Raw genomic sequence first — 26,291 nt, 5'->3', positions numbered from 1 at the left:
GGTGCTGTCCCCCCAGCCTACGCAATGCACAGCTGGCGTTCCTTGCCCTGTGGAGCTGGCCCTTCTGGCTGCCTGATCGCATGGGGGGAAGCTGCGCATTGTGCTGGTAGTAAATTGCACCGCTGGGGAGGAAATTCAGGCAGCGGGACATAAACACATCAGCCTTGGGGCGTGCTCCCTCTTCTGCAGTCCCAGCTGGCAGGCCGGATGCAGAGCATATACCCAGTCCCTTGGCTTCCCCCGGGACAGATCTTCCAGGAGGAGGCTGTGGGGGAAAGCATCCTTCGACTGCCCCCAGTCCCCAAGGAGACCGCTTCCCTCTCCTTGGTGAAAAGCTCCAGAGGGGTAGCCGTGTTAGTCTGTATACAGCAAAAACGAGAGTCCTGTAGCACTTTAAAGACCAACAAATTTAATTTCTGCAGACATAAGCTTAAACTTCAAAAACAGACTTCAGCAAGAAACTGCGGAGCTGGAACTCCTATGCAAACTTGACACAATCAAACTGGGTCTGAACAGGGGCTTGGAATGGTTCTCTCATTACAAGAAGTAATTGTCACTGTTCACACATTCTGACCTTCTAATCAACGGTTGTGAATAGGCCTCATCTACTCTAACCGAATGGACTTTGCTAACACCTACCCTCCCCATTGGTGTTCCTTACCCTTGGATGTATATATATATACCCCCTAACTGATTTCTATTTCTTGCATCTGACCAAGTGGGTTGCAGCCCAGAAAGGTTACGCCTGCAGAAATTAAATGTGTTAGTCTTTAAAGTGCTACAGGACTCTGGTTGCTTTTCCCCCTCCTTGGCAGCTCTCAGTCTCTGCCAGCTGCATTGGGCTGGACCAGAAGATCTGGCCAGAAGGCTGCGGTGTGCGGAGTACCAAGGAGGCTACTGCTGTCTCCTTCCAGGATCGGTGAGCATGTGGGGCCCTTTCCCTAGTGGCAGTGCTGGATGCCCTGTTGCTTGCTCATGCGTCGAACGAGGCTGGAGAATGGGCTGTGGAGAACACTCCAGCACTGGCCAGGGGGATGAACTTTGATGCCCAAATAGGTTCTTCCAACTGTAGCTCCCTGCTGCTCTGCCCAGCCTGAAGGCAAGGCCTCTGCCTCTCTCATCTTCCCCAGACTCCTCCCCTGGGCTTCTGGGGCAAGCCCTGAACTAATTGAATTCAATTAGCACTCCAGCTCCTGTGCTCCCCCGCGGTAATTGATTGCATGCCGGCCCTCCTGCACTCCCTCTGCCAGCCCCGACATCTGGTGAAAGGCATTCCTCGCTCTTCCAGTCCTGGAAGGAAGCAGATGAGAGGTGGGATCCCAGCAGCCCTGGCACCCCTGGGTGGGGGAATTAATGCTGGATGAGCTGGCAGGTAACTCAGTCAGTAGGAGAACTGAGAATAAATCCCAGGAGTCCTGAGTCCCAATCCTCTGCCTTAACCACGTGGATCATTTTAAACCAGGGCCAAGGCCAGAAACCCTTCCCGAGCTGAGAGCTCTCCCGCAACGTAGTGCTGTCTACACTAGTGCTGATGCTGGCAAAACTTATGTTGCTCAGTGGAGGGGAGGGAGGAGGGTTCACCCCCCCTGAGTGACAAATGTTTTGCCAACATCAGCACCAGTGTAGACAAGGCCAGAAAAAGGCCACTTATACTAGGGTCTTGTCTACGCTACAAAAATGTGTTGACGTAAGGCCTGGTGGCTGATGTCCACACTGCTCTCCTTGGGTTGGTGGAGTGCGTCCTCACCAGAACCACTTCCACTGATCTAAGGGGCAGTGTGGGGGGAGCTGCTCATCTCTCAGCTCCCAGCTCCCTGTGGGCTGCTGCCGGGATGGCTTGCCGGCGTCCTGGGCTGCCAGTGGGGCTGCAGCCCCCTGCGCCTGGGCTTGCAGTCAGACAGGAGACAGGGCAGCAGCCTTTCCAGCTCTGGGTTGCAGCAGGCGGCGACTTCCCACGCCCCGGCTGGCAGCCGCTCGCGGCTTGCTACTTAGAGAGCTCTAGGGAGCAGTGAAATTGACAAGTGTGACAGCCCCTCCCCCGCTCTAAGGGGATGCAGTGTCTACACTGACACTGCGTCGCCCGAGCTCTGCCGACCAAAGCCCTACATCTCTCGTCAGGGTGGCTTTATTTTGTTGACAAAACGGCAGCATTGTCGGCCGGGGGTGACTGTAGCGTGTACACTAGCACTGTTTTGTCGACAAAACTCTAGTGTGGACCAGGCCTAGAACAGGTCGACAGAAGAATTCTTCCGTCGACCTCATGGTGTCTTCGTCTGGGTTAGGTCAGTTTAATTACATCGCACAGGGTGTGAAATCTTTCCCAGCGCTGAGCAATATAGTTAAACCAGATTAGTTCTGTAGTGTATGACAATCCCGGGGCCCATTTCACACCTCTCTGGCAGTATGAAGGTGCCTGTAAGTGAGCAAGAATTACATTGACACCCATTTAAAGTGGCCTCAGTGTAAAAGAGAATGAGCCCAGTAGTGTGTTACCTCCGTGCTGCACTGGTGTAAGTGACTGCCAAGCTGCGGAGCACCAGGAACTTGCACACCTGAATAGATGGCCTAATTTTCAGAGGGTGCATGCACTCCACTGAAGTCATAGATGCTCAGCATCTCTTACAGTGGGGCCACATTTATTCTGGTGCCCAGCTGGGGCTGCAGGTGTCTGATGTTAAAACACTTTTATGTTCGACTCTCTTATAGAGTGGGACCATATATGCTACCGGCCCATCCTTACCAAGGGGTTCAAGAACATACCCCAATTATAAATCATTTTCAAAATGCGTCAGACCTGTGGTCCTCACTAGAACACCAGAGCTGATTAAAACAGGAAGGAAGCTTAAACTTTCATTTACATTCCCTGGCAATGCTGTTTGTTTACCATTTGCACTTCACCCAAGTTGGAGGTTGAAACTAAGCTGGTCAGTTTCACATTATGTTTCTAGTCCATTTCACTTTGGGTTTCTCCTACACTAGCACAAAGCTGCAGCTTTGTTTGTTTTTCTAGCCTTGCTGGGGAAGTTTTCACTATGGGAAGAAAGGAACCACCTGAATTCAATGTCGTGGGGGAAAGGACGTGGGGGTGGCGGTGGAATTTCATCCTTGAATGTGAAATCCTTTCTTTTCATATTAAGATTTGTAAATGTCTCCATACTTGGTACCTACAAGAAGCTAGCTGACTCAATCATCTACTCATTTATTTCATTTAGTGGTGAGTGATTTATGTAGAGGAAAGGGTGAATGTTTGGAGGGCTGGACATAAGGATGCTGGAATAGAAGTGAGGGATTATTACACAGAGATAAGGATGCTGCATGGTGGAAGTTGACAGAGAGAAGGGAATTTAAGGAGTGGGTAATTTATTGTGCTTGGAAAAAAGACAGTGTTGCGAGCTGCTAAGTTTTTATGTTAGTCTTATTGTGTTTGGTGTTTTTTCTTAAAGCTTCAGATCCTGGAGTCAAGGGACTATGGGAGAATCTCAGTTTTCATTTCCATTGAAAAAAGTAAGTTTCTAGCCCTTGACTGTGGAGCAAAGGTTGAAAATGTGACCTGTGTGGGCTTGGAAGGCAAAGGAAAAGAAGTCAAGTTTTTTTGTAGTTCTTGTGATTTTATTTTTTTAAACTCAATCTCGTGAGATTGCTCATGATTTTTGAACACTTGGGGTTGATGACAGTGGAAATGTAACAAGATGTGCTCCTATGAACAGCTTGACCACAGTGTGTGTTGTATCTGGTATCCCTGAGTCCTTACCTGCCTTGGTCTTTGTACCTGCCTTGTTCTTTGGGGGTGAGGTTTGTATCTGCCTCCTTAGCACGCTGACTTCAGCTGGAGTGCTGAATGCTCCGCGTCTGTGAAAACCACCCAGGTCCTAAGTAATTTGTATGGGACACCCCAAAATAGAAGCCTCCACAGCTAGAGGCTCCTTTTGAAAATGGCAGCTCTAGTCACTGGCATGAGATGACACTGTGAGGATGGAAAGGTTGTATGCCTGACAACTGAGAGTCGATAGTGGTGTGGGGCCTAGTGGAAGGATGGGCCAGTGGTTAGAGCCCCAGCCTACCCCTTGAGAGACCCACGTTCAGTTCCCTGCTCTGCCACCGATGTCCTTTGTGACCTCAGGCAAGTCACTTAGTCTCTCTGTGGCTCAGTTTCCCAACTGTAAACTGGGGATGTTAGCCCTGCCCTGCCTCACTGGGCCTACAGCCGTAAAGAATGCAAAGTGTTCAGAGACTGCGGGCGCGGGAGGGGGGGTCATATTAAATACCTTAGACGGAACCTTCCCCTGTTTCTTTAATGCTGGCACGGGGCTGCTTCTTCAGCAAGTGGGATATCCACCTGTTGCTAGGATGGGTGCGGCATAAAGCCCAACCTAAACAGGCAGGCTAGTGGGCTGAGCAGCGTTAGTGATGGGTTCTCAAAGCTTGTAGCTTGACTATTTATTTTTTCACCTGAATATAGTGCTTGGGGCTGAATTACCAACTGAGGGGGCGATTCACAGGACAGGGACAGCCTGGATGTTGGCAATAAAACCTCCCTCCCACAAGTCACTGGGTCTGATCTGAAGGCACCTTTCTAGGCGTGAGTGGGTAGGTCAGTCCTTGAGATCCTTTCAGCTCTTATCTGCACTGACCAGCATGGGGGTGGCTGTGTGCCGACTGGGGGGTATGGTTTTGGGGTGAGCTTCCCGGGGGAAATGGGCCGAGGCCCCCGGCTCGTTCCGCTTGCCCTCATGTCTCCTTCCTTTTAAAGGAAAAAATGGATCTGTTAGGGCTCCTGGAAGGGAAGGCAGGCTGCTGCCAGGTTGTGGTTTGGCTGATGGGCCAATTCTGGAGGAGATATGGGGAAGAAATCTGCCTTTAATTTTACTCCTCTGCATGCCAAGGACCAAATCCATCTCTGGTGCAACTGTCCAGGATTGAATGGCATTCCAGCAGTGACTATTTAACCCCCCACTGCCTCTTCCAGCTCAGTAGGGGAGAAAGCACAGAAGCCGCAGAGAATTCAATCCCAGGGAGCTCTGCTGGAGACTGCACAGGCACAGACAAGGAGCAGAGCAGCAGCTGGGGAAGTCCTTGAAAAGGCCGGTCTCCCCCATCTCTTGCTCTGTGGCCGTCTCCTTGCAAGGAGCTGGGTGGAGCCCTGCGTGTATAAAACTTCCCAGTAGTCGCCTTGGAGCCAGCAGCTTGTGGCAGGCGGGCAGGAGAGAGCAGGGGTGGGGAAGGCTGCATGAGCACATACTGGCCAGCTGGGATCTCCCCAGCTGTCTCTCCCTGGAAGGCGTGCAGCAGGGAGGGCGGAAAGGAAGCCCATTGAGTTCCAGCCCAGGGAGTGGCCAGGCCAGGCCTCTTGAAAGGAAGAGCAGAGCAGCAAGTGAGCATGGAGCCTGGCTGTTTCTCCCAGATCCTAGCAACCTGGGGGCTCTTCTGGAATCTCTTCGCCAGCTGTGCAGGCACCAAAGGGAATGTGCCCAGACTCCGCCTGTCTTATAAAGGTAATTTGCAGTGTCGTTGTAGCTGTGCTGGTCCCAGGGTGTTAGGGAGACAAGGTGGGGTAGGTAATCTCTTCCCCAGACCTGAAGAAGAGCTCTGTGTAAACTTGAAAGCTTGCCTCTCTCACCAATAGAACGAGGTCCAGTAAGAGAGATTACCTCCCCGACCTTGTAATAATGACCATGGACTGTATGGCTGAGAGCTGCTGCCTGCTGTCTCTGGAGATGGTGTTGAGGATTCAACCATGAAACTCGCATGGGGCTGCCCGTGGCTCTCCTCCTGCTTTTGACTTGCCACTTGCTGGCTTTATTGCTTTATGCCTGTGTCTGAACGAGACCCGTGGATCAGAGCTCTCTAAACAGATCTTATTGGCGCTATCTCTGCTGCACTCGGGTTGGGGAGGGAAGATATTGGTGGATGGTGAAGGGGGGATTTCTGGCACCTGGGGGGAGCAATTTCAGCTGGATGTGGGGAGGGGTTTGGGAGCAGTGAAGGTGCAGGGAGGTAACAAAGAACTGTGCAGGTGCGAAGTGAGCAAGGGTGTGATTTTTTGTCTTGTCTTGTCTTGTCTTGTCTTGTCACCTGGCTCCCATAACCCCTTCTCAGCCCTATTACACTGAGATCTGCTGAGGGCAAAGCGGAAGTGTTGGCAATTAACTCCTTTACCCTTCCCTAGGGGTGTACACTGTATGCCTGACAAATTAGCCCCGGCTCTATCCTGTGCCTGTACTAGGATGTGCGTCCGTGTACTAAAACTCACGGTGCCCAGTGGAACTGCAGAGCATCCTGCAAGGGTGTTATGCGGGGCACTTACGGGGTTAGTTGCTGTGGGGGTTCGTGTGTGTTGGGACATGTTAAGATTTATAAATAGTCGGCCCCATTTGCCCTCGCTGCCCCCTGGGGCTTTGCCCCTCAGAAGGATGGTTGGAATGGGTTCCTGCAATGACTATGGGGTGGTCACCCCCCACATTCCGGGAAATGTCATTCTCTCGTTTTGTAGCAGCCAGCAGTGGCTGTGCCTGCCCCCCGGCGCTGCTAGGCAGGCTTTGCTTGTTCCCGGACTGCACAGGTTCCTATCTCACTGGCTAAACTAGCAGCGCTAAGCCAACAGAGATCGCAGCCGTCTGCGTGGAGAGAGTCTGCTACCCTGCAAGTCTCTCCCTCTTTTCAGCGTGCCCTGCCAGGATGAAATGGTGCACGGGCCAGAATTAATGTCTAAATGAAAATCCTGCTTAGAAAATCCCTCAGTCTGGCTAATGTGAGCGAGACCTGCCTTGGCTCCTGCTCCTTCTTCATCCCCGGTGAGACCATGTGAGTCGCAGGTCTCCGTGGGACCCACAGTGCAGTGATCAGTTTGCGGTACTGCAGGCAGCTGTAGCTAATGATAGTCTCTGGGACAATGGGTAGCTGGAGGGTTTGGGGCTGTTCCCGTACTGTGTGGGTGGCTGGGGACGCCAGGTAACTGCGAGCGGGTGCGTGGTGTAAAAGGGGAAATGGTGGCACTCGGGGCATGTCTGCGTGGCAGTCAGAGGGATGAGTGCAGTGCTCGTAGAGGATCCAGCTAGCTTTGGTCACAACAGCAGTGGAGCTGTGGCCGCTCGAGTATGTACCCAGTGTCTTGGGCTGGGCTTGTCCTTGCAGTGCAGGCACATACCCTTCCTTCCCCAGCTGCAGCCAGCACCTCCTATAATTGTATCTGAGCAACTCTATTTGTTGGGTGACATTTTCAAAAGTGCCTAAATCCCATTGACTTGGGCTCCTGAGTGCTTGAGTCATTTTGAAAATGAGAGCTATGTCATGAGTCACTCAGGCACTCTTGAAAATGATACCCAGTTTCTTAGGCATGAGAGTGTCTTCTCCTTTACTGCAACTTCATTCAATAATTTCCTGCAGCGGTGCGTTCCACAAGTTAATTAGGTTGCATTAAAAAAAATCTTTTTCTCCCTCCACCTTTAATGTGATATCTTTGAAATTTATCCTTTATTAATTAACATGTCTGTGGTGGTAGCACCTGGATCCCTCAGCCAGGTTGGGGATCCCGTTGTGCCTGGTGTCATATGAACGTATAGTACATGAATGTCTCTGCCCCAGAGAGCTTGCAGTCTAAAACATAAGCCATGTGGTGATGAAGGGGGAGCTATGATAAAAGGATGAAGGCAATGCTTAGCCATTCAGGAGCAGCGATCTCCGCTTCCAACCTGCCAAATGGTTATCAGCTGCTCCTTTCTGTGTTCCTCAAGGCAGAGGGGAGTTTCCAGGGGGACCTTGAAAGAAGATAAGTTGGTGGCTTTAAGGATTTTTGCTTGGGAGCTTTTCCCACGCAGAAGGGTAGATGGGAGCAAGGGCTTTCTCTGTGCTGCTTCGTTCATTGGTTTATGAGGATCGCTGTGCGGGGAAATCTGCCTGGGCAACCGTGAGAATCTCCTGTTTAAAAAACAAACTCCAGTGCAACACTATGAGCTGTTTAAAAATAGACTACAAGGAAAAGGAAGCCGGGAGGGCTAGAGGTGAGAGGGAGGTGGCAGCGGCCTCTGAGGTGGAGGTGAGGCCGTTTGGGCCCCGCTGCTTTTAAGGAAGGGAAACTGAACAGCCCCTTTAGCAGGCGTAAGGTGACACATCGTGGTCCGTGCAGCACTGGCTATAGAAACCACAGTGCACCAGCCCACGTCTTGCTGTGGGGTCCTGCCCAGATCTCCCCATCGCCCGTCACTGCAGGGGTGTGCCCACGGTGCCCTGCCACTCCCAGTCATCACCCTGGTTGGGGGTATTTCTGGCTCCCCATTGAGGTGAAAGGCAAGTGGTCCCAGAGCACTGCAATGGTCTGGCTATCTGCCAGGGGAAGGCTGCCATGCATGGGCACCTGCTGCAGGCCGGAGGTGAACAGGGTTACCAGCCGGCTGGAGGCACAGCAGGGTGGCTCCAGGAGGGAGTGCCCGGCAGTGGGAGGGGGGGGACTCTGCCAAAGCAGCATTAAGCCGGCTGGTAGCTACCCTGGGCAGGAAGTGTCTGAGCCCCATCTTTCTAAGGGCAGTTGACCTCTCCTCTCCCCCATGGCTGTGAACATGTCAGGCCAGTCTCGTCCCCGGCGTGACGGCTGAAGTCCGGGGAGTTACCCCAGGGTGGGAGCTGGCCCCTGCGCCGGGAGATCGAACAGTCTTTACGCCTGCCACCTTGCCGCCCCTTCCCCCAGCGGATCGCTCAGCCAAATCGTTTGTGACCTTCAGCGTGTCTTCAGGCCTCCCTGCCGCAGGGCGTTCCCGCCGTATCTCCTGTGTGCAGCAGGCAGGCGCGCCAGCCTACGGGACGGACGCAAGGACGTGGCTGGGAATGCTGGCCCTGTGCTGCGTGGTTCACAGGCCTCAGCCGCTCCCCCGGGGCCAGACTCCTGGTGGCACCCTTTGGCTTTCGAGAGTGGGAGGGGAATTTGGCTCTGGGAAGTGGAGCTCGTGCGGCTTGGATGCTGCTGAGAATCACGCAGCAGCCCTTGCTAATACGCACTCCCAGGGATGGTGCTGTCCGGGCCTGTCAGAAAATCCACAGGGAGGGGACGAAGGGTGAATCCAGTGCCAGGCGAAGCAGTGGAACCGGGCAGGCATCGCTGCTGCTGCCTGCCCGGGAGGGAGGGACTGAATGTGGCACCTGTGCGGAGGAGGCCCTGAGCTGGGTGTCTTACTGGAGAGGACTCTGGGTAGGAGAAGAACCTGGACTGGGTTCCTGTGATCGTGGAGAGAGGAATGTAACACCTGGCCCTTCCCACTGGCCTGTGGTTGCTAGCCCAATCACGCAGCCCCGTGAGTTACTTGCCCAACGGGCTGCAGCTAGTTAGTTGGAACCAGACCCTCAGAAAACAAACTGTTCTTGATTTGATGCCCCGGGAGATTGGGATCTTCCCGCTTGGCAGAGACCCCAGCAGGGCAGCTTCCAGAGCCCGGCCCCTCCTGGAGGGAGGGGCCTGCAGAAATGTGCTGGGGAACTTGGAAGGGGATCCCACGGGGAATGCCCAGGGCTGTATCTCTGTGCTTTGTAAACACCAGCCCCCTGCTGCTGGGAGGAGAGCAGCTCCCACTGAACACGCCCCCGCTCTCTGGCCTGGGGTGAGCCTCTCATCCTGACCCCCGGCTGTTCCAGTGCAGCCGGTAGCCCTGAAAAAGAAGGAAGCTCCTGGGCTGGGTGGCATGACCCTGCCATGTTCCAGATGGCTCCCTGTGTCTTCCCAATGGCACACGAGCCGGCTGAGAGCCCTGGGTTCTGCTTGAGCGCCAGCACCATCCTCACGGCCCCACCCACCCCGCCAGGAATCCCTGGAGCAGGTTTGCAGTCCTCTGAGGATCGGTGCGTTTTACGCCTTCCCTCCCGCCCGGGGACGTGCTCGGCGCTTCCCCACAGCTCTCTGTAGTCACTGGTTGTAAAGCAGGATGGCTGTTGCTATTGCCGCTTTGTGCGTACACGTGTTGTCTTGTGCCTGCTTGTCCCCTGGCTGGTCAAAGTGTGGCCCCGTCGTCCTGTACTCACCAGTGAACCCTGCTGGAAAAGGCAGAGCTGATCAGCCGCAGACCTGCTCCGTCACTGTCCGCAATGGCTAACCAGCCGCTCGACACCCAGTCTATTGTGTGGGCCGTACTGCCTGCCGCCCCTGCTCACCCGTGTGATTATCCTCCCTGTGTCTGCAGTGACCCCTGCTGGGAAGGAAAGGCAGAGCGCTACCAACTGCGGGCCCTCTCCATTGTTGAACTCCGCTAATCCGCCACTCCGGCTTCATTTCCCCCGTCTCTTTTCCCAGCTGCCCTAGCATGTGTCTCAGCCCCTGAACCAACTTTGGTTTGCAGTGAGGGTGTTCCGGCAGTGAACTGGAACACTGCTGGCGGGGTGTAGCACTGCAGGTCGGGGCGAGACTCGCTGGTTAACAGCCAGTTTTTCGAGGTGCTCTAAAATCCCCATCCTGACGTGGATTGCTCTGCCAAGCGCCCTGCCTAGTCGTGGCCCTGGCAACGGGTGCTCTTCATTGCCTCAGCTATGCAAGCGCCTCAGTTCAGTTACACGTGGGGGAGAGCCCCTGACTCGATCACCGGACGGAAATGTGTGTCCATCGGGACAGCCGATCGCCAGCTGATCCGAGACTGGCCAGCCACACCAGGCTAGTCTCCACAGCTGAGCTGTGATTTCTTTAGAAGCACAAATTAATGGAGCCTCCGAGCTCCCCTTGGGGAGTGGGTCAATCTCATTCACGTTACGTGTGGAGGAGCTGCCACACAGAGAGGGGAGGTGACTTGTCCGGAGTCCCACACGGAGCCTGGCAGAGAAAGGAAAAGAACTTGGGGTCCTGCGTCCCAGTGCCTGGCTGGACACATTGTCTGTAGTTAAAGGAAGCCACCGTCAGAGCTGCTCTCTTGCTCTTCAGGGAAGCAGCATAACTCCATCGGTTGGCAATGGGGGAGACAGGCTTTTCTGTGGCTAGCTGGGAGTTTCCTGCGAGGAGGCTGTGACTGGCTGGAGCAGGGAGCATTTTCAAAGAACGGGGCTGGTTGTGCAACAATCAGACGAGAGGCCAAAGCCTGCTGGGGTGCTTGGAGCCAGAATCTGGCTGGCGGGAGGGTGGGAGGGAAGCTGCCCCAGCCCTAGGCTGCAAGCAGCACTGGCTGGGCGTGCACTTAGTTCTCCGTGGGGCCCGGCATTCACTATACCGTCTCACTCCTTCCCGGCGGGCATGTGCACCGTGCCCGCGCGCTGCCAGCTGTGTGGCTGGGAAGGTCCCGTTCCTCCCCCACCTTCTCAAGGAGGCCCTTCCTGCTAACAGCAGGTTCATAGAGCTGACCGGCTGCCAAGCCTCTTCCACTGCTTCCTCCCAGGAGAGGATGGAAGGGCTGGGGGGCTGCTGCCTCCATGGGAAAGGCGGCTGAGATTCTCCGAGCTGCTGGATTTGTGTCCCCCCGTTGAAAATAAGAGGAGCTGGGCTGCGAGATCCTTCAGGCAGCTTTGAAAATTTCAGCCTGTGCTTTTCCCCCCGGGTGCTACCGGCTTCTATATTGAAAGGCAGCACGGGAGGGCTCAGGTATCCTGGGTCTCTTGCCCCTGACTTGCTGTGTCATCCTGGGTCTGAGACCGTGTGGCCTCGAGGACCAGGCACGGGGCTGGCAATCAGGAAAGCTGGAGTTCTAGTCCAGGGTTGGTTACTGACAAACTCTGTGCCCTGGTGCGAGCCACTTCTCCTCCCATCCTTAGGCTCTTAGGGGACCTCTAGACCCAGAATCGTAGGGCCTGTCGGCACTCCGGGTGTGTGTGGGGGTGTCTTTGGGTGGCTGTTCCCAAAGGGAAATGGGGGAGAGAGGCGCTCCAGGGGAAGGACCAGGGAGACAGGGAGGGAGATGCTTACGCTGCATCGGGCCCTGCTTCCCTGAGTGGGTCCCTGCCGGCGGGCTCGCTCTGACAGTTTCCCATCCGTCCCGCTCACGGCCCGGCTGTTAGACAAAACAGGCTGGTTCAGCAGTGCTGGGTGGGCTCCTGTCACTTCTCCAAATTACAGCGCAGACAAAATAATGGGGGGCGGGGGAGAATCGGGTCAGGAGGCAAGAGGGACATCCCACGGAGAGGCCGTGTCACCGCCCAGCTGGAAGGAGAAGCTGTTTGCCTTGGCTCCACACTGTGGGATCTCCCTGCTAGCAGCATGGGCAGTGCAGGTAAGGGGTGCGGGAGATAGGCTCTTGATGCAGAGGCCTGGCTCTACCCTGTGCTTGGTAAGTGGAGGTGGTAAAGAGGGGAGTATTTAACGTTAAGGGAATTAACTCTGGAGGTCTTCTCTGTCCCAGCTGGACCTGAACGGCCCCTTCAAATGAATGGGGCAGAAATTCACAGTGCAGCCAGCCGGGTACCTCTCCCATCCCACCTCCTACCCCACAAGTGCATGCTTTACCCCCCCTCATCCCTCTCCCCTCCCCATAACTGCCCCGAGTACTGCACCCTCCCAGCCCCCCAGCTGGAAGTACCAGCCTCTCCTGGGTGCAGCCCCAGGCCAGTGCGTTGGGAAGTGGAGCACCGCAGAGTGCCTCCGCTCCCCTGATAAGATGGTTTCGGGGGGAAGCATGCCCCAATTAGGACGCACTAGACAGGGGGCCTGGGCTACAACCCCTGAGCTAAGTTTGGGACGATTGGATCCAAATCCAAATGCTTGGCTTGGGTCTCTCTCTAGATGACATCCCCAGCACCTGCTGGGCTAGAGTCTTGGGCGTGGAGGGTGGTAGATCCTTCCCCAGCAGGTCACGAGCGGAGGTTTGGTTGGAGATGATCATGCCGCTGGGAAATCCACGGTTCTCCTCGGCATTGGGGAAAAGCCCAGGCTCTTTGAGGGGCCTCCGTCTCGAGCAGGGAGTAGGCAGGCCCTTCTTCCACCTCTTTCTCCTAGCGCAGAAACACTAGATTAAAAACTCCCAGCCTGCAGAGGAATTTGCCGGGGGAAAGTTTTCTGAAACAATAGAAGAGCGAGAGGCCTTGCCAATGTTATTCTGAGAGGGGGAAATGTTATTGCTGTTTAATAATAGAAAAACACCACGGCCCCTTCCATGGGGCTGGAGTAACCAAGAGATCTCTGAGGCTAGGTCCGTAGCGGGGGAGGGCTTGAAAGGCAGCCAGATATGGTGGAGTGGGTGGGAACAGCAGCGGGGGCAGCTGCATGGGTTGCCCAGCATGGGTGTGACTCAGGGGCTGGGTTCTCCCTGCGGAGATGGCTCGGGATCTCAGCGGGTGCCTCTGCGCATTGGGCATCGCTGTTGATTTTCACAGCCCGAGTCCCTGCCTGGGAATCTCTTGGCCTCCCAGGAGCTGTGCCAGCCTCAGTGGCTCTTTGAAGACCTGGCAGCTTCAACGGGGAGGGAAATCCTGCAGGGCTGAGGAAATTGCAGGGCTACCTCTGTGTACTTTGCAGCAGATGGAAAAGCAAACCTAAGCTGGGAGTCTCGCACTGCTATGAGATTCAGTGTGGCTGGGGGAGCCTGCAGCTGGTCATCCCTGCCCCTGCCAGTAGGTGGCTCTGTGCCAAAGAGGCAGCAAAGACCCCCACTCTGGTGGGGTTAGGTTTGTGGCACCTGCAGAACTCCACGACGGGTTCGGAAGAGGAGTCTGGTGCAGCTTGTTGGGCAGGCTATCCAGAGCCAGCACCTACCTCCGTGCGCCTCGGGTGCTGTCTCTGGGGATGCCGGCGTGGTTTGCTTTCCCTGCCCAGGCTGTATCCCTGGAAGAGAACACGCCCATCGGATCTCTCTGTGAGAATGTCCTTGAGAATGCTCCGCAGCCTGGGGGATCCAGGGAGCGTCTTTGGCTAACAGTGCTAGTGTGATGGAAGCTGGGCCGGGGGAGGAGGTGGCGTGGGTGGTGTAGAGAAGAAGGGGCTGTGTGCAATCAGGCGGGGCGAGCAGCAGCAGGACTCAAGCAGTCGGTGTGAGGAGGGGAAGGACCCTGGTTTGGAAGGGAGCAGTGTGTTATGTTTTCCATACACAACACAGCAGCTGTCTGCCAGATTTTCAGCTTGGAGCACTATTATTACTCTGTACAATAGTGCTAAAATCAAGGCTCCATTCTGCCAAGCACTGTACAAGTCCTTGGCCCAAAGAGCTCACAGCCTAAAGCGGGAGAGGAAAGAGAAGCAATTTACCAGCAGGCCATGGGCGAGCTGGGACTAGAACCTAGGTTTCCTGAGTCTCATGCTGATATTCTATTCACTGCCTCGCCGTAAAATGGCCTTTACTGGCCTTTAGGTTAAGGGAAAGACCAAAAGAAGTCTCCACAAGAGAGCACAGTGTGTGTGTCTCTTCCATATAACCTGCTGCATTAGCTCAGCATCAACATATGGCAGCAGACTTCTTAATGTAAAGGTATAATGCTGAGAGCTCTCTGGTTCGGCCTACCCACCACCAAGGGAGACTTCATGGCTGAGTGATGGAAACCCCACAGCTGGCATTACAGGGGGTTTGGGCGAAGGGTGCAGCTAGGGGGGTGAGTGGATCTGGCTTCTGTTGGCGGATGTGCCCTTGGTTGTTGGGTACTGAGATTGGATAGTGAAGTGTGTCACTCTGGGCTTTATTTGTCTGGCTGCACTGCATGGGTGTCTGGGTAGTTCCAGCTGGACCTCCAGCTCCTCCTCCTCCCCGTACCATGTGTTGCACACACCAGCACAGAGCAGGTGTGTCCATGGCTGGATGAGGAAAGAGCAGCTGAGGATCAGGGCCCCGGCTGGAACTGGAAATCGCAGAGGCACCAGCAATGGGTGATCGGGGGAGAGAGGTCTGGGTTGAGGTGTGGTTGAAGGTCTCATGGTGGGGCATTGGGCTGATGGGATCCCTGATTCCCCAGCACAGCTAGCTCCCCACCATGGGATCCAAAGAAACTGCAGAGGCTGGGCCTGAGCTGCTGACGGTGGGTGGGTATGATCGCCAGGCCAGGTCAGCCAGGCCTCTGCTCCAGAGCCAAAACTCCTGGGCTTGTGGTCCGAGCGTGCTCTGGAGGGAACCTACCAGCAACACATCCCCCATCCCTTTCACATGTGCCTGTCCTGACCTCCATGGGAATGAGAAGGGAGAGCAGGGCTCTGTCTGCCTTATGGAGCAGCTGCACTAAGAGCCCACGCAGTTCCCCTGCCCTCCCTCATAATAACGGTTCTGTGGCAGAGGAGACGGGCTGGGTCTCCCACAGCAGGAGCAGGAGTGGGTGGCGGGGGCATTGGGGCCAGGTGCTGGCACTTAAGGCCGGGAGTCCCTAAAACCAGCCCTTTGGGGAAGGGCGACAGGGCGAGGGGTGGGCACTGGAGACGTCTCTGCAGGTTTCCTTTCCTGGCACTGGGGTTGCCAGAGCGAGCGGTTCTGTCACTAATAGAGGATTTGGGGCTAATCTAGTCAATCTCTCACTTGAAGTTGTACCCAGGGGACAGGGCCTGTGAGTGAAACGTCCCATCTCTGCGGGGAGGGAGGTGCAGTGTTTGTGTGTGTATATGTTGGCAAGAATCTGGGCTGTGGTGTGCATGGATGGGAGAGTGCCGTGCTGTGTATGTGCATTTGTGCGTTAGTACGTTGGCTTTGTACGTTGGTAGAGGGGTGCGTGTGTACGTACTGAGGCTTGTCGGATTTGCAAGCCCAAATCAACCCTTCCCTGGCTGCTCGGCAGCAGAGCCGATGCCCTGGAAGGAGGCGAGTCAGTTTCCTGCTAGGACATCCCTGTGGAGAGCTGCAGCAATGAGGGCACAGATTCTGCTTTGATTTTTCCCCTGTCCAGGATGAAAGGCCCAGCGCATCTCTCCACGGGCTCAGCTGTTTTCCTACCCGCCTTGTTCCTGTGCCTTGGCCTTATTGGTCCAACCATTTGTAGAATCGTCCCTGTCCTCGATCGACTGGGCCAGGCGAGGGCAGGGAATCCCTTGCAGTGAAAGCAACCGTTTACACAAGTGAACCTAAACCAACATCATTCCAGCTGCCCGACCCATCCTCCACCCACCCTCTCCCAAACCTCCGGGATCAGATGCTGTAGAAGCCATTGGCAGAGGGACAGGATCCGGGGCTGCAGGGAGGAGCAGAGCTGGAGAACAGGGCTGTGTTACAAACCAGTTGGCAGCCCCCTGGGCATTGAAATTCTTTCCAAGACTGGCGGGCTACCATGGATGAGAGACGCTGCGCCCCTGCTTCCTGAGGCCTCTGCTTGGTGCTAATGCAGCTGGGACTAGAATAATAACCTGGGGGTCAGCTTTGACATCCATCCCCAGAAGCTGCTGGGAGCCTTCCCCAAATAGAATAAAACAGAGAAGCAAGGGAGGTGGATGAGAGGCTGGAGGAGCGAGATGGGTGCATGGAGGGATGTGGAAGGGCCGGCTGTGGGCCAGCACATCTTTGGCAGCTGCAGCTGTGTGGGCTGAAGAGCGAGGAGTCTGGGAGATGGAGGGAGGCTCCTGTGTGGAGAGGCAGGTGAAGGGGGCTGGAGCAGGTGCCTGTGGGAGGATGGTTTCAGAAATCCCGACACCCGTTGCTCTGGGACCCTTTCCTAACCGGCAGCGCGTGGTGTTGCAGGGTCAGTTTATTTCCCCATGTTTGCCTCTCTCACAGCCCTCTTCTTCCCCGCTCTTGCCTCGTGACTCGCTCTCCTGCTGCAGCTTTGCCCTCACTAAAAGCCGTGCCCAAAGCCCTGAGTTGGCACATGCTGCCCTTGCGACGCCTTGTGTCTGCACACGTCAGCCAGCCGAGGTGCTTGCAGTGGGCTGTGGGCTGCAGCTGAGCTGCTCCACGCCGCAGTGCTTTCCCCCCGGGGCGGCTGGGAAGTCACACGCATTGCTGTGGCACCGGGGCGCCTCCTGCTCCTAACCCCACCCTTTGCAATGCCTGTTCGCCCGGGATCCAGTAGCCCCGCTGGGCTCTCTGGAGTAAGTGGGGCAGGAACCCAGGAGAACGTTGGCTCAGCCACTTGCGGTGTAAGGGGCTCAGTGCACGGCTCTGATGGAAGCAACGTCGCTTCGGGGGCACCTTGGACCATCTCAAGGGCTAGACAGACAGACAGACAGCTAGTGCAATGCCATGGCATCAGCACACACTCCATCCTAACCTCTCCCAGGTCCTTCTGCCTCTTCCTCTCCCCCCGCGGGACCCCCTCTCTTTGCCTTTCCTCTTTCTTCCAGGCTCTCTCCTTGCTGCCTTGCTTTGCCCCTGCCCTGGTTGGGGGATGTGGGTCATGGGCCCTGGACGGGGGGTCCGGCTGGGTTATAAATGGCTGTGTGTCTCTTGCCTCTGAGAGGATCAGGTGACTTTGCCTCCCTGGCAGGGCCACGCCGGCTTCTCCTGAGAAATAATTACACAGCCCAGTGCAAATAAGCAAAGAGTCAACTGGAAATAAATGACACGGCTAAAGAAAACAAGCCGGGAACGCTGGGCTCTGAAAATAAGCCTCATCAAAGGGGGGGAGAGGGGGATGATGAAGGGGCAGGGCTGAATGAGAAGAGAATGAGTGGAGGAGGGGGAACTGGAGAGGCTACTTATGTTGGGGCTGGAGCCCGGAGCCCACGGTGTCTGTTCTCAGGCATGTGAGGGGCGGGTGGTGATCTTCAGCCGTTCCCTGGCCCCCTCCCTTCAGAGTGCTGATCTAGCCAGCGGTGCAGTTCAGAGGCAGCCCTGAGTCCTGTGCCAGCGTGCCAAGGGTCAGGGGGGGACCCCGGGTAGAGTCCGTCGCAGTCTGTGCGGGCGGGACGTGGCCGTAAGCCTCTGGCTGGGGCTGGCCGGCTGCTGGCGGTCCCGTAGGCTCATAGCCCGTTTGAATCGGGGTCTCCCTGTTACATTCGAACAGGCCCGGGCAGGGGGGCGCCCGGGAAGACCTGCCTCCTGGGGCCTGGCAGCAAAGCGTGAAATGGCGGCTCTGTTACTGGAATGAAAAGGTGGCGGCTATAAAACCCGTTCCAGATGTGCGGCGCAGAGGGGCCGTTCCCCGGCGGGAGCGCGGAGGGAGTGGGAGTGTTAATGAGAAGAGTTTGAGTGGGAGGAAGGAGACTGCTACCCACACCTGGAGAAACTTCTTCACCAAGGGGCGCAGCCAGCCCGGAGAAGGCTGAATGCAGGAGCAGTGGTGCCTTAGGCCCAGGCAGGCACCTACTGAGGTTCATGGGGCCCTGCCCCAACCTCCCATTCCCCGCTCACGGTCCCATCTGACTCCGGCCCCAGCAGACTGGGGGCGAGCAGGAGTCCCTTCTGCTGTGTTTCAGCACACAGCCACGCAGGAGAGGCCACGGCGCCTGCCTCCCCGAGGCGGGGGTTGTCAGTGGGAGGCCCCCAGTGGACTGGTTGTCTGGTGGCGGCTCGATGCTTCCGGGTGTACCTTTGCCCTGGGCACTGCAGAATGTAGGGTCTGTCCTGCCGAGGATGGGTTCCAGTGCAGAGTCCAGAGCTGTTCTCAATGGTCCGAGCTGCTGGGCCATCCCCACAGATGTAGTTTTGGGCATTGGGGTGGGGCTGGCAGGGGAGAACGTGGGGGGCAGAGCTCCAGTCCTGCACTCTCCCCATATTAGACTGCACCAGCCGTGGGAACGAACCCTCGTGGGATCCCAGGGCGGCAAATGACTCCCTTGTTTCTCTGCCGTCGGCCTGCGGAGGCGGAGGAGGTAATTCTGTCTGATCACAAAGCATGTCATGTTCCATCTCGTTGACTTCAGAGCTGCGGCGAGGGGATGGGGTATTGATGGATGTCCGCAGCTCACACCTGCCCAGCGTCTCCGGTGGGTTTTACAGCCCCTCTGGTGGCGTGAGGGCGCGCTGAATGGTTTTCCAGGCATGCACCAGTGCGAGCTGCCCTTTTAAACACCTGGGGACGTTGTGCATTATTTCCCCCTTTCCCTACAAAACAAAGACCGGCTAAATCCCTCCAAGTTTGGTGATAGACTAGCAGGCGCTGCTCCTGGGCTCAATTCTTTACCCTGGCCCCAGAGCAGGAGGGCCCAGAAATCCTCGCACGGATTTAAGCGCTGTTGAAATCAACAACTCTCAGAAGCGGGGCCAAGGAACCGTGACCCAGCCATGTTGCAGACCTCCTGCCAACGAGGAGTAGAATGGAAGCTTTGTGTCAGCAGCGCAAACAATCGTACTTCCTATAATTAACACCGAGCCGGTTTACTTGATTCCAGCCCCTGGCGTCCCTCCAGAGCCTGAATGCCTGGCAGCACGGGTCACTCCACATCATGAATAAGGCACGTGGAGCTGCTTTGTCAAACCTCAGCGTGCAGGGGGTGCATAGAGAAGCCGAGCAACAGGGCTATGTTGGTGGGGGGCAGCCGTGCACAGAATGAGTTGCACGTGAGCCTATTTAAGAGCGGTGCCAATATTTGTGGGTATCATCACCTTGCCAGCGTGGATATTTCTCTGCTGCCCAAACAAGCCAGCAGAGTCTGGAACACAGTGGTACGTCCGCCCCGATTCTGATCTCTGTTTCTCCGGATCCACACCATGAGAACTCCCCTGATTTCAAGGGAGTTACTCCGGGTCTGCCCCTGAGACTGGCTTCTACTCAGAGCCCCAGTGTGCAGAGTTAGGACCTGAAAGTGGGAAATAACCAGACAGAAAAATTAACCCAGCTCACTCAGACTTCAACAAAAGCTCTGAAGTCCAGTCTGGGGAGGAAATTCAGGCCAGTTTTGATTGTATTTTACCTACTTTGCCTGTCCTGGCTAGCACCACCTTCTCCCTCCTCTTCTCTGCCCCTCTCCGCTTGCTCTAATTGATGCCCTGCTTTGCTTCTGATTCAGATCAGAGACCCTGCTACAGCAGGGAAGATAATCTCGCTGGGAAATCACTGAACTGGGAGGTTGAGGGTGGGAAAAGGCAGCCGCTCTCAGAATTGCATAAAGCCGACAACGAGGGACAGGTAGAGCCACCTGGGGGTGGCAGGGGAAGTGAGCATGGCACTGGATCTGGGCAGGGTTTGGGTGTGGGTTTAACATTCAGTTGGCAGTTTCCCTGCTGAGTGCAGGAAACGATGGTGCTCCCCACCCCCGGGTTCCTTATGTCCTTGTGATTATTATTATTGTTAAAAATCCTACTTTCTTCTCCTGATCCCAACGTTCCAGCTACCCCACAGGAAGCAGGTGGCCAGGAGAGTGCTGCCTCTCGCCCAGCATCCTTGTGTGTCAACATCAGTGGAACAGCCCCAGGCCTTGATTACAAATTAGCCCTGGTCTCCCCTCTCCATGCTGGGAGCTCCCTGTGTCTGTGGTGAATTCCCACGCTCGGCGCAGGGTCTCATGTACCAGGCAGACAATCCCCCTCATGGCCTGGGAGTTGTCCACTCTAGGCTCATATTTTACCATCGCTATGCAGCGGAACTAATGCGTTACAGGGCTGCCGTGAACCACCTGACTGGCTGGTGCTTGCTGCTCATGGAGACCCTGAATTACCACATTTCTCTCCTGCCGGCCTCTGCCCACTGAAGCTGATTTCTGCACTAGGCTTTGACACCGAACATTTCTCTCCTGCTGCTTTGGTGCAGGGTGGCAGCAGTGGGAGGAAACCTAGTGTAGACAGAAGGCCAGCAGCTTACCCTCCTTGCTGTCCCACCCTGCTTACAGCAACCCTGATATGGTAGTTACAGTGCCCCATGCACCTTGTGTATGCTAGCGCTCTACTCCTGCCACTGAGAGCAACGGGGGCCTGCCAAGGTAAAGCGTGCTTCCTTCTGCATTGCCACCCTCTTCCTTGAAGCCAGAAGGGGGTCCTGGGAGGGTCACGCTCACCACTCCACCCAGCAAGTGGAGAAGTGTTTGATCCAGGAGAGGCGACGCCTGGCTTTGCTAGGGGAGGACAGAGGAGGCAGGGCCAGACGTAAGTGCATCTATGCTTTGGTATCCCACGGCAAACACCACGCAACGTTGGGGAAACTCGCTTCCCGGAGGATGAACCGTACAGATCTTGGATGTGAATGGGCCTGTTTGTTGATCCACCGCCCTCTATAAATGCAGCCTGCCCACACCTGCGCTCCTTACACAAAGTTGCAATTCAGGATTCCTGTTGACATCGGTGGGGGTGTGGGGGATTAACGAACTGGAGGTGGATTTGGCAAAGTCTTGGTTTCACAGCTTTTCTCCGGTCCCGTGTCCTTTATCCAGGAGGATTTTCAGCAGCTGGGTGCCCTGAGAAGGGGCAGAGGGTGGGTATCAGTTACACAGCTAGGGATAAAGGGCTTAGTGGTCAGCTTATACAGAATTATTATGGGGGGGGGAGAGTGCTGTTAAACAAGAAGGAACCATCTTTAAGGAGCTGCTGATGTCTGGAGAACACGGAAACCCTCCTCTCTGGAAGCACTTCTGCTGGGAAAGCCGATAACTTCACTATTGTTCTTCTCTCACTCTATTGCCCAGAGATGGGATCTTTCCCCCTTCAGTGTTAACCAGCTCCTGCTGCTTATTCCCTGGACTAATGTCATCCTCCACTGCCGGTGACATCCTGGTTTGTTGCTGTGGAGATGTCACAGCTGGAGATTGAGCTACTGGTGCAAATGCTCACATGGGTTAGAGACAAAGAAGTCCTGACTTATGGCCTCGTCTGCTGGAGTCATGATTAGAGGCGCTCGTTTTAAAATTAAGATAAGCGTCTCGCCTTCAGAGTTAGGGAGAAAAGCTTGCAAATGCCAACCCTGCGTGCTCAAACACCAGAAGGCAAACGAAAGGACCTCAACAATAATCGTTACTAAACCAATCTCATCATTTTAGGGGGCCTGAGTCATGATTTTGGAGCATTTGGGGTTGGTCCCACTGCTTCAGTCCAGGTAAAATTCACCTCTGTGCTGATTGTCTACATGAGGCGGATACATCTCTTTAATCCTCAAAATAGGTTTAAGTGATGCCTAGGCCTCAGGTTGGCCCCCTGCCCAGGGGGAATTTCACCCTCAGTGCATGGGTTGGATGGTGTGCAGAGAAGGAGGCAGGGCATGAAGTGAATGAGACAGGGTCCTGTGGCTCGTGGCCACAGCATGAGTGTGGAGTAAACCTGAAACAATCTTAATGTGATCATATCTGGGCCCTCAAGGTTAGGCTGGATGAATCAGAGTTGTGTAGTGAATGAGCCAGGGCGTGAGGGCAAAAATAACTATATTCAATAGCTGCTTCATTCACTGCACTGTTCAGCCTGTGTAGTGAACGAGGCAGGGGCTCTGGGGGAAAAATAGCGCTGGGTTGTGTAGTTGGAGACTTTATCAGAATGCATACACACAAGGGGCAACGCTAAGGCTGCATTGTAGACAACCTGAATTCCGGCATTTCTCATTCATTGCTTTGTGAATGATTAGCTTTGCAACGCTAATGTTCCCTTAACACAACTGTCGGCTGTGTTACTGGAATTTAGGTGGGACTGAATTAGTTAGGTATCAGCAGGGGATCTGGCATGCTTTAGTCCTTGTCCAGAACTAGTGCTGACTACATGAGAAGAGCAAAATCAAGCATAGACTTGGGTGCAGCGGGTCTCAGGTTAACAGGGATCTTTTTAGGTATTAAGGGAAAGAATCAGGGTCTTACTGAACATGTCTAGGTTGGCTGGAGGCCTCCAGAGAACTGACCCAGCACTGCCAATGGCTGTGACTACGCCAGGAAAATCCTCTCCTGATAACTGTGGTTCTCAGCTATGGATCCTCCCTGACTCCCCCATCAGCTAACGTTGAACCAGTGTGAATGGGACCAAACCAGCGTCAGCAAGGAGAACGTGCTGGGATGTGAGGAGCCTGGATGGGCTCTTCTGAATCTCTGTCTGCTCCGGTTGCTCCGAAGTCCCAGTTGGGAACTCGAGGAGGCCTTTTGACTTTAGAGACTCTTAATGTGACGTTCGTACCCACAGACGGGCAGATAGAATGGTGCTGCCAGCTTTCTTCCCAAGCTGCCGATGCAGGAGGCTGTCCTGAGTTGACCAGGAACAGCTAAGAATCAAGGAAGGAGCGGCTGGGAACTAACACTGCTGTCTCCTGAACCCAGGCCTGCTCCGAGATCCTGCTCCCTCAGCTTATCTTGTTGCAGATATACGCAGGCAGCGTGGAGACAGGCCTCCGATAACGGTGAGTGCCAGCTGTGATTCTGCGAAGGTCACTCGGCCTCACAATCTGCTCCCTTTCTTCACCCGCCGTTGCTAGCCAGCGTGCCGCTGTAACACCCGTGCTCGTCAGCTGCCAGGACCCCATCCTCCAATCCCCTCCCTGCAGTGGGGTGCACTCGGTGGTGGAAGAAGGACAATAAAACTCCAGGGAGCAGGACATGGTCTCCCCGGGCTGGGATGGTGCAGTATCAGCTTGGCACAGTGGTCGTGCCAGCTCAGCTTTCCTTTGACATGCTACACGTCACCCTTGCCTTGCCTTCTCTCTCCTCCTCCTTTCCTCCTCCTCTCCCTGCTCTCTCCCATATCTCTTCCCCCTTGTAGTGTTCTCCCAGCTTCCGCCCCCTGCTTTTTATCCACCATTTCTTCCGACCCTGTCCCTTAGCCCAGAAGGTTGACTGTATGTAGACTGTAAGCCACGTATTCACAGTGAGTGTAGCAACCCCATCGTGCCAAATGCAGCCTGTTCCCCGTCCCGCATCCCGGAGAGAATAAGGAATCGTGGAGGATTGAGAAATCGCCATTGGACAGTGGATTCCCTGAGAGGTGCTGCCAGCTTGCCAGGAAACCCCTGGGCCAAAGGAGCAGAATGAGGGGAGGGCGGTGCCAGGAGGAAGACCTTCAAATGGATATAAACTGGCCATCGGGAAGTTTAGACTTGAAATTAGACGAAGGTTTCTAACCATCAGAGGAGTGAAGTTCTGGAACAGCCTCCTAAGGGGAGCAGTGGGGGCAAAAAACCAAGCTGGCTTCAGGACTGAGCTTGGTGAGTTTATGGATAGGAAGGTCTGATGGCACAGCCTAGTTTGGCAATCGATTGGTCTTTGACTACTGGTGGTAGATATGCCCAATGGCCTGTGATGGGATGTTAAATGGGCGGGCTCCGAATTCCTCCAGAGAATTCTTTCTTGGGTGTCGTGCTGGGGAGTCTGGCCCCCATGCTCAGGGTTAGGCTGATCGCCGTATTGGGGGTCGGGATCGGGCAGATTGGCAGAGACCCTTGGGGGTTTTCAGCTTCCTCTGCAGCATGGGACACGGGTCACTGGCTGGTGGCTTCTCTCTACCTTGAAGTCTTTAAACCACGATTTGAGGACGTCAGTAACTCAGTCAGAGGCTAAGGATCTATTACAGGAGAGGGCGGGTGAGATTCTGCGGCCTGCGTTGTGCGGGAGGTCAGACTAGATGATCATATTGGTCCCTTCTGGCCTTAAAGTCGAGTCTCCCAGAGGGCATCCCTGGTCCTTCCCCATTCCTTGGTTACTTGTGTACTGTAGGTTCTTGTGGACGGCGGGGGCAGTAACATAGTAATGTGTGCCCACAGGGCTCTGAATGCCCTCTAGTGGGTAGCCCAATTGCCACACTTCCTGGTAGAGGAAATGCCTGGAAGACTAGAATCCTTAATCGGAAGCTGGCTGTGTCTGTCTTTGGCAAGTGGCTGGTTTGTGGCAAGCCTCAAGTCTCTGTCTTTCCTTCCGCACTCCGAATTCCCGTGTTCTTACAGTCACCACAGGCTCCATACGCCTAATCTCTAGGCTGCTTGTTTCTTCACTAAGTATGCAGAGGAATGCACTGGGGAGCCCATGCCAGGCAGCAAGACAGATCAGAACAGCTCTTCTCCCTGCCCTCCGTCTCTTGGCTGCTCCAACCTGGGGACGAGAACGCGCCTGACTATTTGCGGCGAGGTTATCGATTCTAATCTAGCTTTAAACGGAGCCTAGCACTGTCAATGGGCCCAGGTCTCATTCACTCCCCAGCTTGTATGTTCGTTACTTCCCGTGACTGGCACACACGTGGTAGTTCCCTGGCAATGGAAGATGCGATGCGTGTCTCTAAGGAGGTGGCAGATCCTGGGGAGGGTTATCCTGTCTGGGAGGGTGAGGGCTGAGGAGTAAGGAGATTCCTCCCCGGAGGAGTCAGGGCAGGGGCACATTCCCAGGGCATGCCAGTGCTCTGGGTCACGAGAGGGCGCTGCAAGGGGCAGGATTTATGGCCCCGGTAAGGTTAATAGGTAAGTGTGCACAGGACAGAAGCTCTGCATGTGTAGGTGGGTGTGTGTTCATGGGGATGTGTGTAGGGTTGTGTGTGATGCATGTGCTGTGTGTGAATTTTATCCTCTTGCCTGGCATATGGGAGCAGGTTGGGGCAGGCAGCAGCAGGCATACGGGTTTATACTGAGCAGGTAATTCCTTTCTCCAGTCCCCAGCCCCGCCCCAGGGAGCCCATTACCCCTGTCTTGGTGCACTGTCGTCTTCTCCCCCTCGTGATGGGCTCCTCACACTCCTGGGCCTCAGATCCTCTTCCCAGCAGCCCCTGGGATTGTCCCGTGCCCTGGGCTGGCTGCGGAGGGGAGTTTTATCGCTGATGTGCTGACAGACTCTTCATAGGACATTTATCTTCAGGCCTTTTATCAGCAGTAAATTTCCCTCCTGTCCACACTCCCGGCTGATGATGGCTCCTAGCCCCTCACACTAAGTGCAATGAGCACGCCCAGCTGCACTGAGGGCCTGGTGCGCCGGGCTGGGCGTGAAACTAACAATGGGTGAACCCCAAAAGGTCGGGAGACTCTGCTGCAGTGAGTACCCCCAAGGGCAGAACCTCATGCAAAGCTGCAAAAGTAGGCTGCCAGTCCTGGCAGGAGCTGGGACCAACGGGCTCAAGTGTGGCTGGAGTTTTGGGGTCGAGGCTCAGATCAGTTCGCACTGGATCCAACTCGGTTCACCCACTCCAGCCAGGAACGCCCTGGCAGGAGAAGGAATCTAGATTACACTCTGGGCTGTTCTCTACTGTTTAGGGCATGTAGCGGGCCAGGGGAAACAAAGGGTAAATTAGAGCAGCCCTGAGGCTGTAGTGCTTGGTTATCATGGAGCGTCCTAGGAGGGTAAGTGAGCCGGGTGTGATTTGTGCTGGTTTGGCAGACAGGTGAAGGTGGGGGATCAGTGCCGTGTGCCCCCATGTGCTGTGACGTCACCAGTAGTTTCTGCTTGTTCTCTGCCCTCAGATCTTTTGGCTGCTAACCGCTCCGTGCTGTTCTTTGGCCACCGGGGCTTCCTAGACTTCCGCTCCCTGTATCTGGATGAATACCGCGACCGGCTCTTCGTCGGGGGAAAAGATGCGCTCTATTCTCTGCGGCTGGATCGACCCAGCATGGACACCAAGGAGGTAAATGCCCTCTTTCTCTGCCCCTGTTTGGGGGAGCGCGGCTGTACCGCTCCACACTGTGCACACAAT

The 26,291-nt window shown here is 55.3% G+C and overlaps 1 protein-coding gene across 1 annotated transcript in view; it reads left to right on the top strand.

Moving 5' to 3' along the window:
• Positions 1–5,196: 5,196 nt before the first annotated feature.
• The window catches only part of SEMA3G (semaphorin 3G), a 56,712-nt gene continuing 35,617 nt past the window's right edge, over positions 5,197–26,291 (top strand). Inside the window, exons 1-2 of the mRNA XM_067561173.1 lie at positions 5,197–5,492; positions 26,062–26,222. Coding sequence (XP_067417274.1) covers positions 5,378–5,492; positions 26,062–26,222 — 276 coding nt within the window. The 5' untranslated portion in view covers positions 5,197–5,377. The remainder of the gene's footprint in view (positions 5,493–26,061; positions 26,223–26,291) is intronic.

This window comes from Emydura macquarii, unplaced genomic scaffold (genome assembly GCF_026122565.2).
Source record: "Emydura macquarii macquarii isolate MOO-44397 ecotype Brisbane River unplaced genomic scaffold, CSIRO-AGI_Emac_v2 contig_2369, whole genome shotgun sequence".
Classification (NCBI taxonomy): domain Eukaryota; kingdom Metazoa; phylum Chordata; order Testudines; family Chelidae; genus Emydura; species Emydura macquarii.
Note: the sequence above shows the minus strand (reverse complement) of the source record. Positions and strands in the feature narration are given on the sequence as shown.